Source organism: Haemorhous mexicanus, chromosome 21, assembly GCF_027477595.1.
Source record: "Haemorhous mexicanus isolate bHaeMex1 chromosome 21, bHaeMex1.pri, whole genome shotgun sequence".
NCBI classification, from domain to species: domain Eukaryota; kingdom Metazoa; phylum Chordata; class Aves; order Passeriformes; family Fringillidae; genus Haemorhous; species Haemorhous mexicanus.
Window position 1 is genome coordinate 3796023 of NC_082361.1, and position 16563 is coordinate 3812585.

Below are 16563 nucleotides of genomic sequence, written 5' to 3' on the forward strand. Positions count from 1 at the left end.
CCCCCCCCCGCCCCGGAACCCAAGCGCGGGCCGGCGTTCCCCGCCGGGGCGGTGCGGCGCTGTGCCGGTCCCCCTGCGGTAGCGCCGGCCCAGTTGGGACTCGCTGTCCCCTGATCCCGGCCCCGGTCCCTGTCCCGGTCCCACCCCGCTGACCCCCGCATGGCCAAGCAGAGCCCTGCGGAGCCGCAGGCGGCGGGGCCGAGCGGCGCGGCCCGCGGGAAGAGCAAGAAAAGGAGGAAGAAGAGGAAGGCCCTCGGGGAAGCGGCGGCCGCGTCCAAAGGCCCCGGCATGGCGGCTGTGGGTCCCCCCCGCGACCCGCAGGAGTTCTCCTCCAACTGGAAGGCGCTGCAGGAGGTGAGGGGGACCGGGGGATGCGGTGGGGGCAGCCCCGGGGAGATGGGACAGGGAAGCAGCGGGGCCGTGCTGGCAGCGCCTGAATGCAGCTCCGCGGTGGAAGGGACACCTCCCACTGTCCCAGCAAACCCCGTCCAGCCCGGCCTTGGGCACTGCCAGGGATCCAGGGGCGGCCTCAGCTGCTCTGCACACCCTGCGCCAGGCCCTGCCCACTCTCACCGAGAAGAATTCCCAAAATCCATCTAACACTGCTTGAACTCATTCTCTGTGTGCTGTCACTCCAGGCTCTTGTGAATAGCCCCTCTCCCCCTTTCCTGAAGGTCCCTTTTAGGTACTGGAAGGACACAGTTAGGTCACTCTAAAGTCTCTTTTCTAGGCTCTTTTCCTTTATCTTTCAATTTATTATTTTTTTTAATGTCATTTTAGCTGCTGAAACAAAAGGCAAATAACTCCAAGAAGCCCATCTCCACGGGTCAAACAGACACCAAAAAGAAGCAGCCACTCAAAGCAGCCAAAAGCCCAGAAGTCCCAGCAGTCAATGGGAATGGGAATGTGGTAAAGGCCAAATCCACAAATAAAATGGACAATGGTGCTGCTAAAGCCAGTCCTTCTTTGGCCAAGCCAGAATCCAAGGGGGTTACAGCAAATAAGAATTTAAATAGCACCAAAAGCAATGGGAAAGGCAGCAAAGAAAAAAAGAAAAATGGCATTGTTGTGAAGGAGAAGGATGAGCTGAAACATAAGAGGAGGAAAACTGAGGAACACGAGGAGCAGCAGCCCAAAGAGTGAGTATTTCAGGCAGCAGCCCTGGATGTGAATATTTATTGTGGGAGGAGCACAGAGAGGTACATTCCAAACAGCTGCAGTTTTCCAGACTAAATTCTGAAAGAAATAAGGAACATTTTGCCCCAACTCCTCAGACATAAGAAACCTGTAGAGGTGCCAGTCATAGACTTAATTTTTCACAGGGTTTATCTCTTGGTTTTAAAAACCATCACACTTTTTGTACAACAGACACCAGATTGTTTTGAGACTGTTAAATGTAATTAAATCTGTTCTTCCCAGGGCTGACATCTGGTTTGATGATGTTGATCCCAAAGATATTGAAGCAGCACTGGGACCTGAAGCAGCAAAAATTGCCAGAAGGAACCTGGGACTTGAAACAGAGCAGTGCCAGTCTGTGGAGAAGGTGCTGGTTAAGGAAAAGGCTTTTGATGGGTGAGTGACATTGCAGGGGGAAGGTTGGCATCAGAGTGTGAGGAATGGGAAGATAGAAACTTCCAGAGACAGTGAAAGGTTTGATCTGCAGCCTTAAAAGAAGCTTAGATTGATAAAAATAAAGTACACAGACATTAAGCAGAAAAACCATAAACTCATGTTCCTGTAGTTGTAAGTGAGAATATGCCTTAAGTAAGTAAAAAACTGTATTGATAAGATAGTGAAGGGTTTATAATGTCAGGGTGTAATTGTACAGAGTAAGCTAAGAGTTTTGGAGTTATAATAGAAACGTGTGTGTGTACATGTGATAATAGCCCATTAGATAAAAGTATACACAGTGCAGTGGAAATAAGCAATAGAAAAGCAAAATAAACTTTGTAGCAACTGTCTGTTAGATTAGAAAGTTATGAATTGTCTTGTAATGAAAAACTTACAATTACTCTTGAGCTATAACCCCTTACCCTCACCCTCATAAATCTCACAGCCCCTGAGAGTAATGCTTATCTGAACAGTAAATTGTTTTTACCCTGACTGTAGTCCCATCCCTTCAATTAAAAAACAATAATAATAATATCAGAGCTATCAGACTGGCTTCTGATAACTGACCTGCACAGTGAGCTGACATCTCCCTGCCTCTGCTGCCAGGCCTTGCCCTGCTCACATCAAGGTGTGACCCTTGTCAGCTCCAGCTGGGCCCTGCAGAGGTGTCCCCAAGGTGTCCCTTTGCCTTCCAGGCTGACCAGGGCCGTGGCCATGGACTGTGAGATGGTGGGGGTGGGCCCCAAGGGCGAGGACAGCATCTTGGCTCGGGTGTCCATCGTCAACCAGTTTGGCAAGTGTGTTTATGACAAGTATGTCAAGCCCACGGAGAAGGTGACAGACTACAGGACAGCTGTCAGTGGCATCCGGCCTCAGAATATAAACTCAGGTACCAGGGGTTCCCCCAAAGAGGGAGGATTCAGTGGGTTGTCACAGAAGCCTCATTGGCTGAGCTTGGAACAGTTTGAGACCTAATTTGGGAAAACAAAATGCTGAGATTTGAGTTAAACAATGCTAAGAAAAATTGTGGGAAGAAGTGTTTTTATACAGTGATCACCAACACCTTTAAAGGAATTAACTGGTGGAATATGGTGTAAAAAAAAAATTTCCTTTTCATGCTGTGCCCTTTAGAGAATTCTCTACACCCTTGAAGGAATTAACTGGTGGAATAAAGTATTAAAAAAAAATTTCTTTTCTCTTTATGGAATTCTTAATGTTCTAGCAAGCAGAGATTTATTGTACTGTACAGTAACTACAGTCCCAAGCCTCAGTTATTTCCCAGAAGAGATGCAGTGGTTGCTCATTGAAAGTGTTTCCTTGTGTGGCATTTTTAGGTGAAGACTTTAAAACAGTTCAGAAGGAGGTGGCTGAGATCCTGCAGGGAAGGATTTTAGTTGGACACGCCTTACGGAATGACCTAAAGGTACATTGAAAATGAACTTTCTGATCCATTGTTCTGCACCAAGGGACACTAAAAATGAAGTTTTTATACATCATTCTGGATCAAAGGAACACCCCTGAGCTCCTGGAAACTCCTGAATCCAGCCCTGCCTCTATGAGCTGGGTCTTGTCCTTTCATGGCTTTAAAGTGTCTCTTACAGTGGATGGGAGGAAACAATGGGCAGCTGCACATTCAGCTCTGTAAAGTTTCATGCAATAACACATTTTAGACTGAAAATGTGATTTCTTCTAGGTCCTACTTCTTGATCACCCTCACAAGAAGATCAGGGACACACAGAGATACAAACCTTTCAAACAGAGAGTCAAGGTAAGAGACTGCTGGGAAGGTGCTCAATTAACAGACTCCAGAGCTGCTGACCCACTCCTGTGCTTGCTTTTACCTGACCCTGTTCCTGCTTTCCTACCTATGCACACACATATCTCCTAATTAATTAATTATTCCTGGTATTTCACCAGCAGAGGCTAAGGGCTAAGATGTGCTATATTTAGAGGAGCATAACATTTTTATTATGTATTATTTCAAGTCCTGTGAGACAGCATGGTTTGTGATCTGTTCTGTCCCTAGAGTTCCAGGCCATCCCTGAAGCTGCTCTGTGAGAAGCTGCTCAATGTTCAGGTGCAGACAGCAGAGCACTGCTCGGTAGGTACCTGCTCAGAAGAGCCAGCTCTGGCTTCTGGTTCAGTCCCCAGAGCTGTGCCTCCATCCCAGTGGAACTCAGCAAGCTCTGCTTGGACTGCAGCAGCAGTGATTGTCATCTAAGCTTGCTCACCGTTCACTCATTTCATAAACAGCTGCACAAGTCAACTTCTTAGCTCTGAATTCTTGTTACTTTAAAATTCCCAGGGGGAAAGGTAATGACCAAGATCTGTTTACCCTGAAAGCAATATTCTGCACTGTGGCAGGATGGATAAACAGTGGGAGAGGCTACACCTGAACCACAGCAGATCCTTTATTTCAGTGGGCAGGAGGCATGAACTGGGGAAACAAAACTGGGAGGGGAGCTCATAGATACCGTATCAATGACAAAATTCTCTTAGGACTTTGCAAGTAACAATTAGAAATGCAGAGCCTTGTGGTGGGCCCTGGACTCTAAATACACCATTTATCCCTTTCCCTAGACACTGAGCCTAAATTTAAAAAGAGATCATGAAATGTTAAATGGAAAGATGTATTAAAACTATGGAAGATCTGGCTGCTGATTATCTCACATCCTTGTCTGTTCTCTTTCAGATCCAGGATGCACAAGCAGCTATGAGACTTTACACCCTGGAGAAAAAGAAATGGGAAGCTGCTGTTAAGAACAAAGCTAACAAGAAAAATTGTAAAACTTAAAAATTCATCTGCAGCATTTGCTGGTATGATGTCACATTCCAAATTTAGAGATAAATCAGAACTGTCAGCAGCTACTTCATAAAATCAATCCAAAGACAATGCTACAATAACCTGGAAGTACAGGAATGCTGCTGGTATCCCTGTGCCTGATGCCTGCTGCTGTGCTCAAACACCTTTGTAACAAATGCCTGCAGTTGGGAAGAACTTCATCAGTTAAATTTCTTCAACAGAAATAGACACTGAATAAGTTAAAAAATTTAAATTATGATAGATGAAGGAAGAAACTCCAAGGATTAAAATCTTTATTTCAAGTATGTTGAGGCCCATAAGGTGAGGTCTACTGCAAGGTGAATTCTTAATTATTGCTGTTAGTTACACGGTTGTGGTACCCAAACCATCAATAAATACCTGTTTGTATATTATTCATAGCCCAATATTCTTTCTTCTGGTGAGAAGAATCCTCTAATGGAGGACCCAGGCTTTTGTATCCAGCAGTGGCCAAGTCTTGTTCTCAGACAAAGCATTTTTCCTTCCTCAGTTTCGAAAGTGTTGCATCCACCAGGGTCTGAATCTCCTGGAGGGAAATGTGAGAATTGTCAGATTACCTTGTTGCTTCACTTATTTTTGTATTCCTTTATTAATAAAAACAATGTGTCTAACATAGGTCTTTGAAGTGGCTGCTGTTACAACAGGAGAGGGAGCTTTCTCCCCTTCTGTGATTATTTTTTTCTGTGCTACCTTGTGGCTGCAGTGTTCACTGAAGGGGTGCAGGCAATGCCTGCAGGAGAACAGTTTGTGACTCTCTTTGAAAACAATTCTGTAAATACATTACTAAAATCAGCAAAACTAAGACTAACCAGTTCTATTGGCTTGATGAACAAACCTAATTATTGGTTTCTTGCCAGCAAGCCATTGCAAAAGAAATATCAGTGTAACACATTAAATAGCTCTGCTAACTTTGCTGGTTTTTGTTTTTTTCAGTGTGACTGCTTAGTGAAATTTAATGTAAATTAAATCTTCCCACAAACTGTCAGAGAGTTTTTATTGGATTTTTTTTTTATTTGTTAAAGATGCCATTTCCAAACCAAAAATAAATTGGATGTAATGTACTTATGGCTTTATTCCTGTAAACTTCAGCCTGGTTTAGCATGAAGACTGTAATAAATTAATGTAATGTTGCAAGAGACCAGAACAGAATTTTTTAAAATTTCAGCAGTAGCAGCAACAAGAAAAACAACTTTCAACCACTTGTTCTCAGTAATTAGAACTATCCTTACAAACTCACTCTTCATTCCACATGCAGCTAATCTCTAAATTTCTGCACTATGATCAAATCCCTCACCAGAAATAATATACAAATATACTTTATTATCACAGAGACTTCTCCATACCGTGCTAAATGGAAACTGGAATTTTATTTCAGACAGCAGCTTTTCCATTTTCTGGGACCTCATATTCAGCATAACCTCATCTGCAGAGCCAATGAACAAGAAAATTTATGTTATAGCACAACTGCCTGTGGAGCAGGAGCTAAAGGAGAACAGGGAGAAGACAGAGCTACACAAGGAAGAGGCAAGATAAGACGAAGTTGAAATGTTTCACCATCAGAGTGGTATTTGTTTGGAACAAGTGGACTGAATTCTCAGGAGGATGAATTGGAGCTTTCTCAGATACAGAGAAAGCAGCTAACATGTCCCTGAGAGCTGCTGTTGTGATTTTACTGATTTTGGGGCTGGGAGAGAGGAGGAGACTCAACAAGTGGCAGCAGCAGCAGCCATCTCACCATACTGAACCATCTCGTTCATCAGCAGGCACAGAGCCTCTGCCACCCCTGGCTCGTGGGAGTGAAGGTGATATTCCTCTTTGATCAGCTCTGTTCCACTGCCCTTTGAATCCAGCAGAATTGCCAAAGCTGCAGTTTCTGCAAGGAAGACAAACACTGCTGGGCTCCTTGTAGCTGCAAACTGCAGGATCTGCTTCCCATCCCCTCACCAGCTGGCTCATGCCATGTTTTCAGGAAGCTGTGCCCATTATTTTCAGTCTTCCTAACAACTATTCTGAAGCATATTTGGGGACAAGTAGAAGACCAGATAGGCAGCTGACACTGTCATGCAGAGCAGAAGTGATTTTAATGATTGTTTTCATGTTGATGGAGCTGATTGGGAATTAATAAAAGCAGAACTGTTGAATGTTACCTGAGAGCCTCACAAGGCTGGCTAAAGCCAGGCAGCCATTCTTCACCAGCACTGCTCTTTCTGGGTTCATCCTGAGTGCATCCAGCAAAAGTGCTGCTGTGGGCTCATAGTCACTGTCAGTTAAGCAACCTTTAAAGAAAAAAAAAAAAAAAAACATACAGAAAAGCCCAAAATTTCAGTATCCTTCAGGCCAAAAGAATAGAGTCCTGAATACTCAACTTATTCTACTGATGGGGAATAGAAATATGATTGCTGAGCGTGTTTTGCTCAGCTCTTCCCAGTGGAATGATGGCACAAGGGCAGGCAGTGGGTAAATGTGACAATAGTGCAAATGATAATGAAAGGTTTTTTCTTTTTTAACATGAAATACTGTTCTAAATCAACCAAGCAAATTAGCTGCCCACCAGTGGACTCCCCATTTTCAGTATCTGGTGATTTAATTGCTATAGCTCATCAAAAATGGCTTCATGAGGGAGCCACAGAGCAAGTGCAGGGAAGAGCAACCAAGAGAGGATGCAAGTTCCTCACTCTGCTGCCATCTGCAGAGCCTCTCCAGCCCAGCAGCCTGGGTTGCAGATCACCACTGACACACAGACATCCCAGCCTTTTCCATGCCCAAGGGACAACAGGGAGACTGGGATCACACACCTTGGAGTGCCAGTGCCCACAGAGCTGAGCAGGCAGCCTCTGCAACGACTCCATTCTGGAGGTGTTCCTGCAGCACTGCTGAGGTGGCAGGGAGAGCACTTGCCAGCACTGCTTGGTCTGCATTATCCTCTGAATTACCTTAGCAGAAAGGAAATGCACCAGGCAGAGTTATTTAATGAAGTAATGGTATCATTTTATGTCAAATTATATCAGTAAAACCTTAATGGGTGCTGGCATTGGAATAATGCAACATTGTTTTAGTCTGGAGGGCAGCAGAGGGAAGGAATCAAAAATGTACAGAACCAAACCAAGTGCTACAGAACTAATAAATAATTCTGTTTATTGGAGAAAGCTGAACTTCTGCAGGAACTAGTGTTCTTTGTCATTTAAATTATGCATAGGGATCACAGCAAGAAGCCTCCAGAAATAACCACAGTTTTGACAGAATCCAGGCTGCAGGATGGAAATTCAGCTGTCCCATAAATCCAACGGGTAATTTGCTGCACAGAGGGAATAAAACACACCAGGTGAAACTGTGCACAAGCTGTGCTTCCAGCCTTGCATGATGATCAGAACACCACACACCTCCACAAGAACACATCACAAACAAATCGGTAAATATGAAATCAGGTCACATCTTGGCCTGAACGGCTCAAATTTGACACCTTATCACATAAAGGGTTGCTAAAAAACTCTGCATTAATTTTTGTTGTTATCTAATTTAACTCTGGATCACAAAGTGATGGTAGCAGTGCTGTGGAAACAACTCTCCAGAATCACAAAATCAGATTGGTTTGGGTTGGAAGGAATCTTAAAGATCATCTCATCCCATCTTCCTGGAACAAGAATGAGAGAAAATCTGAACTCAATTAGGCTCAGTACCTGCTGCTCTTCAGTCACATGGGTGCAGGCACAATACTCCTGTGTTCTACTCACCACTGACAGCCAAGCTCCAGAGAACGGCACAGCAAGAGAAGCAGATCTTGTCATTATGAAGAAAACGTCTTAAAATTGACAGAAGGTCTGGAATGATTCCAACTTTCCTTAGGTTCTCCGCAGCTACTTCTGAAAACCACAGAAATTCTATAGAATCTGGGCTTTTTGTCCCACCCACTGGCCTCGAAACAGGCAGCCCTAACGTGTTTAAACTGAGATAACAGAGCCGTAACATGAGCCCATCAGCTGGACAAAAGGAAGCCAGAGAACAGACCGAATTCTTTAACAAGATGCATTTAACACATCTGATCCTTTCAAATGCATTCCTGGCCATCTTTTCTTCCTCACAGACTTGGAATTCACAGAGCAGGAAAGGAACTGAGAGGGTGTAAATTACAATTTTTTACCTATTTCCATTGTAACCATTCAAACTAAGCTTCAGAATTAGGAAACGCTGGGTAAAAATAGTTCAGTCTTAGACACGACGCTTTGTAATAATTTTTTTGAAGATTTCCCCCTTGCTGCTAAATCCTACTGTAACCATTTCTAAAAACAGTCTTTGATGACTGTTGAACTGACACTGAAAACAACTAAAAGTATTATAAATATTTAGCAATTACAAGTTCAGAAGAAAAGAGAACAAAGCAGAGAAGTTAGGGAGAATGGTTTCAATTCATCATGGTAGAGTCCAAAATAGAATTCAGGTTCTATGCCCTCATTTTCCCAAGCACTGCTATTTGCAGAGCTTGTACTTGTTTCCAAACCAAGCAGAAATACAGAACTGGATCTGTTAGAGTGGTCCTGTAAATCCCTGAAGCCTCAGCATTGTATCTTAAACTTTCAGGGCTGTTATCAATATCTGATCAATCTTACCAATATTACCACTATTAAATTAATAATTACCCACAGACATCCACAGCTCTCAGTGAAATCACAAGTTCTGCATTATATCTTGAATTTGTTGCAAAAAGTAAAAATATATTAAGATTCCCCAAAGAATGAGCAAGGTGACCCACCACTGGCTGAAACCATCATCAATAATGTGCAGAGCATTGAAAGGAACTCTTCATTTTCAGAATGTTTCCTCACTGTGTGTAACAGGCAGCTGGCCACACTCATATCCAGGGCCATCATCACCCCCTTTTCCAGAGCTGTCACCACAAACATTGGAATAGAGCAAAGATTTCAGTGGTTTTGAATGAAATCTGAACCCCCCTGCCCTGCAATCAGCATAGCAAAACATTCAATTAACAGCATTTCTTCACATAAAATAAGCCAAAGTTACTTTAAACTTTCATTTGATGAAACTCAATTCTTAGAATTTTTAAGCTCATGTCATCAGGTGGTTTTGGGGTAAATTGCCATGAAAGTGACAGCAGGGACCACACAAGAGACCCAAAACCACTTCTATGGTTTAAAATTTAAACACCAAAACAACAAGAGTCTTATTTATGCCTTCTAGCACACTCAACATGAAAACAACCTTGGTTGGACAAGATCAGCACCAATATTTAAAATTAACTCTTAACACAGAATTGCTGTGTGCCAGTCCTAAAGGAAGGCCATGAGAATTCAGAAAGCTGCTTAAATTCCTTTAGCCCCTTAAATTCATCCCCTAAAATTGTTCATTGAGCAGCTAATGGGTTCAGTAATCTTTACAAGACCCAGCAGAAGGAGGAAGTCTCAATTGTACCTTGACTAAGAATTTCAAGCAATAAAGTGCAGCCTTCTACTTGTAAATCCAGAGAATCTGTGTGAACCTTCATGGCAAGAGTGATCACTTCTGTGCATGTTAGCAGATGGGGGAATGCTGTGGGGGAAAAGAAATTCTTTGAGAAAGGTTCTTGAATCAAAGAGAACAAAACAGAGTGAATTGTTTTAATCTGTGTGGGAAATGTCTCCTATCAATTAAAGCTAAGAAAAACCCTGAATTTTAACATCATAAGCCAATGCCAGCATTAAAGTGCTGTCAAAGGACAGAGCATTTTATAACTGATTTAACACTGTGCTTTGAATTATGAACCTTGCTCTGAAAGCTTCTTTTGAAAAATGTGCAGCTTCTGGGAGGAAATACACAGCTTTCACCCTCACAGCTTTACAGACACAGGAATTAGCCATGTGTAGCTTCCTTTTGCTCTACCAGCCTTGCAGCCCCAGGAACTACCCCCAGGTCATTCCAGGGCTTGTGGAAATTACCTTCCTCAAATGTCAGTTTGTTGCCAATTCAAATATCCCAGGGGTTTTTTCCCCCAGTGCCCATTTTGATTATCCAGTAAAACCCCTCTGCTGGTTAACAAAAGCATGTACAGAACAGGTACTAACACAATCCCATCACTACTGGCCTGCAGAAACAGGAAGAGAGCAATCTCATTCTCATTTATGGGCACTAGAAATGTTTTCCTCTTCCTATTATCTCAAAATGTAAGGAAGGAGCAGAATAAATAAATAAATAAATAGATCAAGTAGTGCCTTACCAGTTTTATCCTCTACAAAGCTGGCAAGGTATTGAATGCCTTCAGCCTGGACTTCTTCAACATCCCAGGAAGCCTGCATGAAGTCTGAGAAACCAAGGAAGTTCTTCCAACCATTCCACACAAACACTTACACAAAGTACTCGAATTGTCTCTGTTTTGTGCAAGATGTGAATTCATATGAATGGAAATAATGAAATTTGGGATTGTTGAAAAGAGAGAAACTTTCCCCCCCAGCTCATTAAACATTTCAATATTTCCAAGTGTTATGATTCACAATGTATTTGGCATTACATATATATATATATATATATATATTTGGGGACCTGTTGGAATATTAAATCAGAGCAGGGATAGGAGCTTTAAATGCATTATTCCAATAGACTTTTCAGATTAAAATAATATCTTCATTACTTAGAAGGAAAATAATGGAGCAGATCCCTTGTGGCATGAATCAGCAAACATGTTACAAAGCAAACAAAATAAGTGGAGCTCCCAAGTTTTCTGAGGAATGACCTCTGACCCTGTTTAACTTTTGCAGCAGGAATGGCTGAGAACCTTAGGAATTTAGAGGGAAAGTTGCATAGTGATCCTTGCTCAGAGTATCCCATTTTATTGCAGGTAAAATGAGTGGCCAAGAATTTATTTCCAATTAGAATACATCCTGACTGGAAGGGTCTATTTCCTGTGAAAATCACCTTTACATTAATCTTATTCTCCTTATTACCTAGAACACTTTCAACTCCTCCCTGCAAGAGCTCATCTGTAATTGTGGGAGGCAGAGACTTCTTCAGTTTTATTGAGGTCTCACCAGCAAAAATCAGGCATTTCCCAACAAATGGATCAGTGACCAGATCCCTGGAATTTTGAGAGACAAAAGCAGCACCAGTGAGTTAGGACTGGTAAGTTAGAAAAGAAAAAATCTACAGGCATTGTTTCATTTTGATATAAAAAAATCGAATATTACTTCTAGACTAGATTATTTTTGACAGAAATTAAACAATTTACTTCCAGACAGCTCAAGAAAGAGCTCACATTGCACAAGCCATGTTTAGGTGTCAAGTTCAGACTCATAAAATTTTGCATAACGTGAATTTATAATATAAATGCAAAAAGGGACACCTGTTCATCTCAGTGTCCCCTCTGAAGGAACATCAAGTCTTTAATAAATCAGTTTGTTGAGGCAGGAGGATAAGCAATGTAAACCCTTTCCAACAGCAGTGAACATTCCCAGTTTGTGGAGGTAGGAGGGGTTTAGAACAAAATAAATCAAGGGAAGGCAGCCAGAACTCACCTTGCTGTGGGTCTCATGCTGGGCTCAATCTGTAACATCATCAATAAAAGTGGAAAGAAAGGCAAATAGTTTCTTTCTCCATCCTGCATCAGGGTCAGGACTCCCTCAAGGCAGCTGCTGTCCCCTCTGATACCCTGCAGTAAGGATTTTATCTCTTCTGCCTGGGAAGAGCACAGTGTCAGAGAGCCCCACACACTCAGATATCCTGATGAGCCCAGCACCCTTTAAATCCCTAATAAATCACTCTTACACACATTCAGAACAAAGCAGCTCATCATATCAAGGAGGACACAGCCCAAGGACCAGATGTCAGATTTCTCAGTGAAAGAAAACCCAAATGTTTCTGGAGCCATCCAAGACTTGCTTTCTGTAGAAAGAGGAATCATGTGGTGACATTGCTGACATGGTGCTTCCAAAAACTACAAAACACACTGTAACTAATGAACATTTCTCTAAGATGTTCCTGAGGACAAAGCTGAAAAGGATTCCAACTGTATTCATTGCAGAGACTCTCACACATATCTACATTTTTCACTTGTGAACACAATTAATGCTGCAGACAGCAGCCTATGAAAATCCTATTTGGAAGGCAAATAATTTAATGCAGAGAAAGGAGAGGGAAGATAAATTCTTCCTCTTTCCTAATTTTTCTCTGAGGAATAAAAATATTTGCCACAACTGAAACCTCTTAAAAATACAGTAGAAAAGAAAAAATAGCAAAACAAATATCTACCTTCTTCCACTCTGATTTTCCATTTCAGCTCATCATTCATAAGTGTTTCAGTGCTGAAGTCACTCAGCATGAAGGATGGCTCACCAGTCACCAGGATATTTGATGGCTTCAGATTTCTGCAACACAAATATTTCTGTCAGCCTGTGAAATTAGAGTCTAATTACATGTAATTACAAATTCCCTGCATCTTTAGCCCTCAGAAGGTTTGGGTTGGTTTTTTGGGGGGTGGGGAATTGGTTTGGAAAATTTTTGTTTGTGTTTTGTTGTGGTTTTGTTTGTTTTGGTTTTTTTTTTAATATACAAGTGAAAATCAACGAAAATACAATTATTTTCCTCTCTAAATGTTTTAAAATTTGTGCTTGGGACACAAATTGATCCGAGCATAGAATGCAAGGGCTGTCTCTTATTCAGATACACAAACTTTGTCCATCACAGCCACCAAACTGTGAGCATTTACAGAGATGGACAATTTTTTAAATATTAAAAAAAAAAAAAAAACAAAAAAACCAGGAGATAATACCTCAATCAAATGAGTATTCCAGACAAAACTCAGGAAACAGGTAACTTCAGAAGTAAAAAAAACTAATCTACAGTCTGGAACTTCTACCCCCTTCTTCTCCTTTTGGAATAGTAAAAGTCCCTGCCTCTGAGCACTGCTGAACCAACACTGCAAAGAACAGGAGCCTGTCAGACAAAGAAAATGAGATTTCTTCTCACCTGTGCCAAATATTTTGTTTGTGTATGTAAAACAAAGCATCCACCATCTGTCCCAGGAACTTCTGAACCACCTGTGGAGGGAAAGAGACATGAAAGTGTAACACAAACAGAGGAACTTTCAAATATCTTTCAGAAGTGAGCTTCCAAAACCACCCTCCTGTGCTTTGAAGGCTTTAGGGAGGATTTTCAGAAAGAAGGAATACCATAAAAGCAACAAGTCTCTCAGTTCAAACAGGTGCCTCTTCTGTACTTTTTACCATGTTTGATATCTTTTCTGACTTCTGCCTCTTTTCCCTGATTAGAGCTGAGAGATCTCCTTGGCCTGAGTGCTGCATTACCAGGCAGAGGAACAGAGATGAGACCTGCAATAAAACATTGCCCCAAAATTGCTGAATTTTTTGCAGGTAACAGAGACAAAACCAAACTGGTGGGTGTGATGTTCACAGTACAAAAGGGTTCTGAGATGATTATTCTCTCACAGAAGAGACAACATTTAATTTCTTTCATTAAAAATACAGCATGCTCATTGTTTTAGCAAATAAAACAAACCACCACTATCAAGCATCTTATCTGAAGCTGCATAGGATGATTCAAATCAAATTATACATCCATAAAATCATCCAAGGTTCTGTCCAAGCACTGAAGAAAATCTGCCAATAAGTAAGTCAAGGCTTTCAGCTTCTTATGGTCCCCTATAGAAGGGTTTTCATGCAGGCATGAAAATCAGAATTGCACACTAATTCCCATCAGAACATGGGAGTCTGCCACGTGATGGACTCCAATCCATACATATTCACAGCTTTTTAGTGTGTGTATTCAGGAGCCGAAAAAAGAAAAAAAACCCAGGCTTGTTTCAAATCAAAAAACCTTCTTTTTTAGCATCTCACCCCAATGACCCCAAATTTAAATCTCTGAATTGGCTCTGTGCCTAGAACATAAGCCACACATTCCAGTTTAACTAATCCTGTTCCATTCTCACCTCATCATTCCAAGTCAGAAACAATTCTGTGTAAGTACAGATGTTAGAATGGCAGAGTTTTAGCAAATCCATTGCCTGCACAAAAGAAGATAAAATAGAGAGAGCTTTCTATAGCTACACAGTCCTTCCCTCTAACAGGGCCTTAAATAACACCCAAAGCCAGTTCCTCACTTGTTCATGTCACATTTCTGATCCAACTCTCCCAAAGTGCCAGCTCTGTGAAATATTTGCATACACAAATGTGGAAAGAAGGAAAATATTTCACCCAGTGCTGCAACAGCCTTGTGAGATTCAGAGATACAAAGTGATCCACAGGGAGATGATGTGTGAACCACCCCCTTCTTCAGTTCCTAGCATCCTAACCTGAAAACATTTCTTAGAATCTAAGTCAGGATGATTTTTCAAGTGCAGCCATTATTTCCTGTAACCTCCATGCAAGCTTGAACCTCAGCAAATACAATGGCACGAGAGATTTTTATCTCCTTGAAGGTGGTTTCTGTGCAGGGCTCTAACAAATCCTAACCACTTCAGCAAATTTGCTGATTATGTGGAAGATAAAAAGAATTCAGGTCACTCTCCTATAATTGTGTTTGTGGCTGTGCAGGCACAAGGGAAAAAGCTAAAAAGAGCCAGGCTCCCAAATGGCATAACTGCATTTATTTTAATATCAATATTTATTTCAATAGAAAAATTAGAACAAGTTTTACAGGTAATGCAATATTTGGTAGAGAAAGAAGTCAGAAAGGTCTGACCAGGATAAAATATCTGCACAGGCATTTATTCTCCTTCTTTTCCAACTCCAAATGCTGTGCATACTGGACACTGGGAGACTCATCCATCATGTGCTACTGCACTATTTTATTGAAACCATTTTTGGTCTTTTAAGAGTATTTCTGATACTTCATCCTCAAGGCATTATGAGAAAGTTTGCACGAAAAAAAAAGGGTACAACAAAGGGAGAAAATAATTCACAATAAAATGTTCAACTCTGAGAAATTAGCATATCATGAAATATGTTATCTAGACATCGAGTTATTAATAATAAACTACAAACAGACCAAGGTTCTCCTTCAGCTTAAAGGCCAAAAGGATGAGTTTTGCCCTTTGCCTTCACAAAACAAATAAAAAGTCTGAGAAGGAACTATCCTCTGAGAAGAGCTGTCCATTGGAGTTTACATATCCATAAATAACAACAATTAATACAAACTCTGGCCTGAGCCCAAGCAGAGGGCAGAAAGCACACCCCACAAATAGTCCTACCTGATTCACTTATTTACTCAGCTAATCCTTGTAGATAAAAGACTTGGTTCTACCAAGACTTTGGTCTTTTTAAGTGAAGTAGTAAAGAAAAGACTGCACCAATACCTCCTTCAAGGCCACATTTGCTTGGTGTTGGTCAATGCATTCAACCTGCACCAAACAAAAGACAGGGCTGAGACTGTAACAGAAACACCAGGGAACTTCGAGCCAGAACACTCTTACCAAGGTGCAAATGACATCAATTTTCAATGATAGGTCAAATCTCTCATGTTTGGGGCAGTTTTGGTGTCAGGAGATGGGTAAAACAGAGCTGAAAATTCATGTGTGACAGACAGTGTTTCTGTATTGTTAGGGCAGCACTGAGGGGACTTCACTAGGCTGCTGCCCTTTCCCCACTTGGAGCCTCAACATTCCACTAAACTGATGTGAACCTCCCATTTTCCCAAAAAGCAGCACTATAAAAAGCAAGCCCACTCTTACCCAGCAGCTCAGCTGCCCAGCATGGGTCTCTTGCTACTATCACAGTGCCCCTGGAGACAACAAACATGCCACACTCTTGTTTTCACAGCAGCCACCTGCTCACCTGCTTTATTGCATATTTCTTCTGGGTACCCTGGTCTGTTTTCAGCTGAGCCACCAGCACTGTGCCCAGTGCCCCGGGCTGGAGCTGCTCCAGCACCTGCACAGGACACACCCAGAGCACCTGCTCAGCCAGGGCAGAACAACCCAGGCAAAAAAACCCTTCTGTAGAAACCTTCCACATGGAAAACACCTGCAGCTCCCCAGGGCAGGACTGGGGACATCTTCAGCCAGCTCCTGAAAGGAGCACAGGCCTTGGGACACCCCACCTTGGACAGGCCCACCTTCACTCGGTCCCTGAGAGGAGCACAGGCCTTGGGACAACCCCACCTTCACCCAGCCCTTG

At 42.1% G+C, this 16563-nt stretch overlaps 2 protein-coding genes across 2 annotated transcripts; one reads left to right on the top strand and one right to left on the bottom strand.

The window, feature by feature from the left end:
* The first annotated feature begins 20 nt into the window (after positions 1–20).
* REXO4 (REX4 homolog, 3'-5' exonuclease) lies at positions 21–5064 on the top strand. The gene is made up of 8 exons (XM_059864991.1): positions 21–354; positions 781–1139; positions 1420–1572; positions 2307–2500; positions 2946–3034; positions 3305–3379; positions 3638–3712; positions 4304–5064. The coding sequence occupies exons 1-8, from the start codon at positions 160–162 to the stop codon at positions 4403–4405; spliced, it is 1242 nt and encodes a 413-aa protein (XP_059720974.1). The 5' UTR covers positions 21–159; the 3' UTR covers positions 4406–5064.
* STKLD1 (serine/threonine kinase like domain containing 1) lies at positions 4917–16401 on the bottom strand. The gene is made up of 18 exons (XM_059865531.1): positions 16222–16401; positions 15744–15788; positions 14379–14453; positions 13657–13761; positions 13400–13470; positions 12683–12798; positions 12204–12316; positions 11950–12110; positions 11383–11513; positions 10659–10742; positions 9878–9994; positions 9201–9335; positions 8185–8313; positions 7249–7386; positions 6601–6729; positions 6189–6326; positions 5797–5876; positions 4917–4979 (listed from the first exon to the last, which is right to left on the bottom strand). Exons 1-18 carry the CDS (start codon positions 16399–16401, stop codon positions 4917–4919), a joined length of 2010 nt encoding a protein of 669 aa, XP_059721514.1.
* Between the last annotated feature and the right edge of the window lie 162 nt (positions 16402–16563).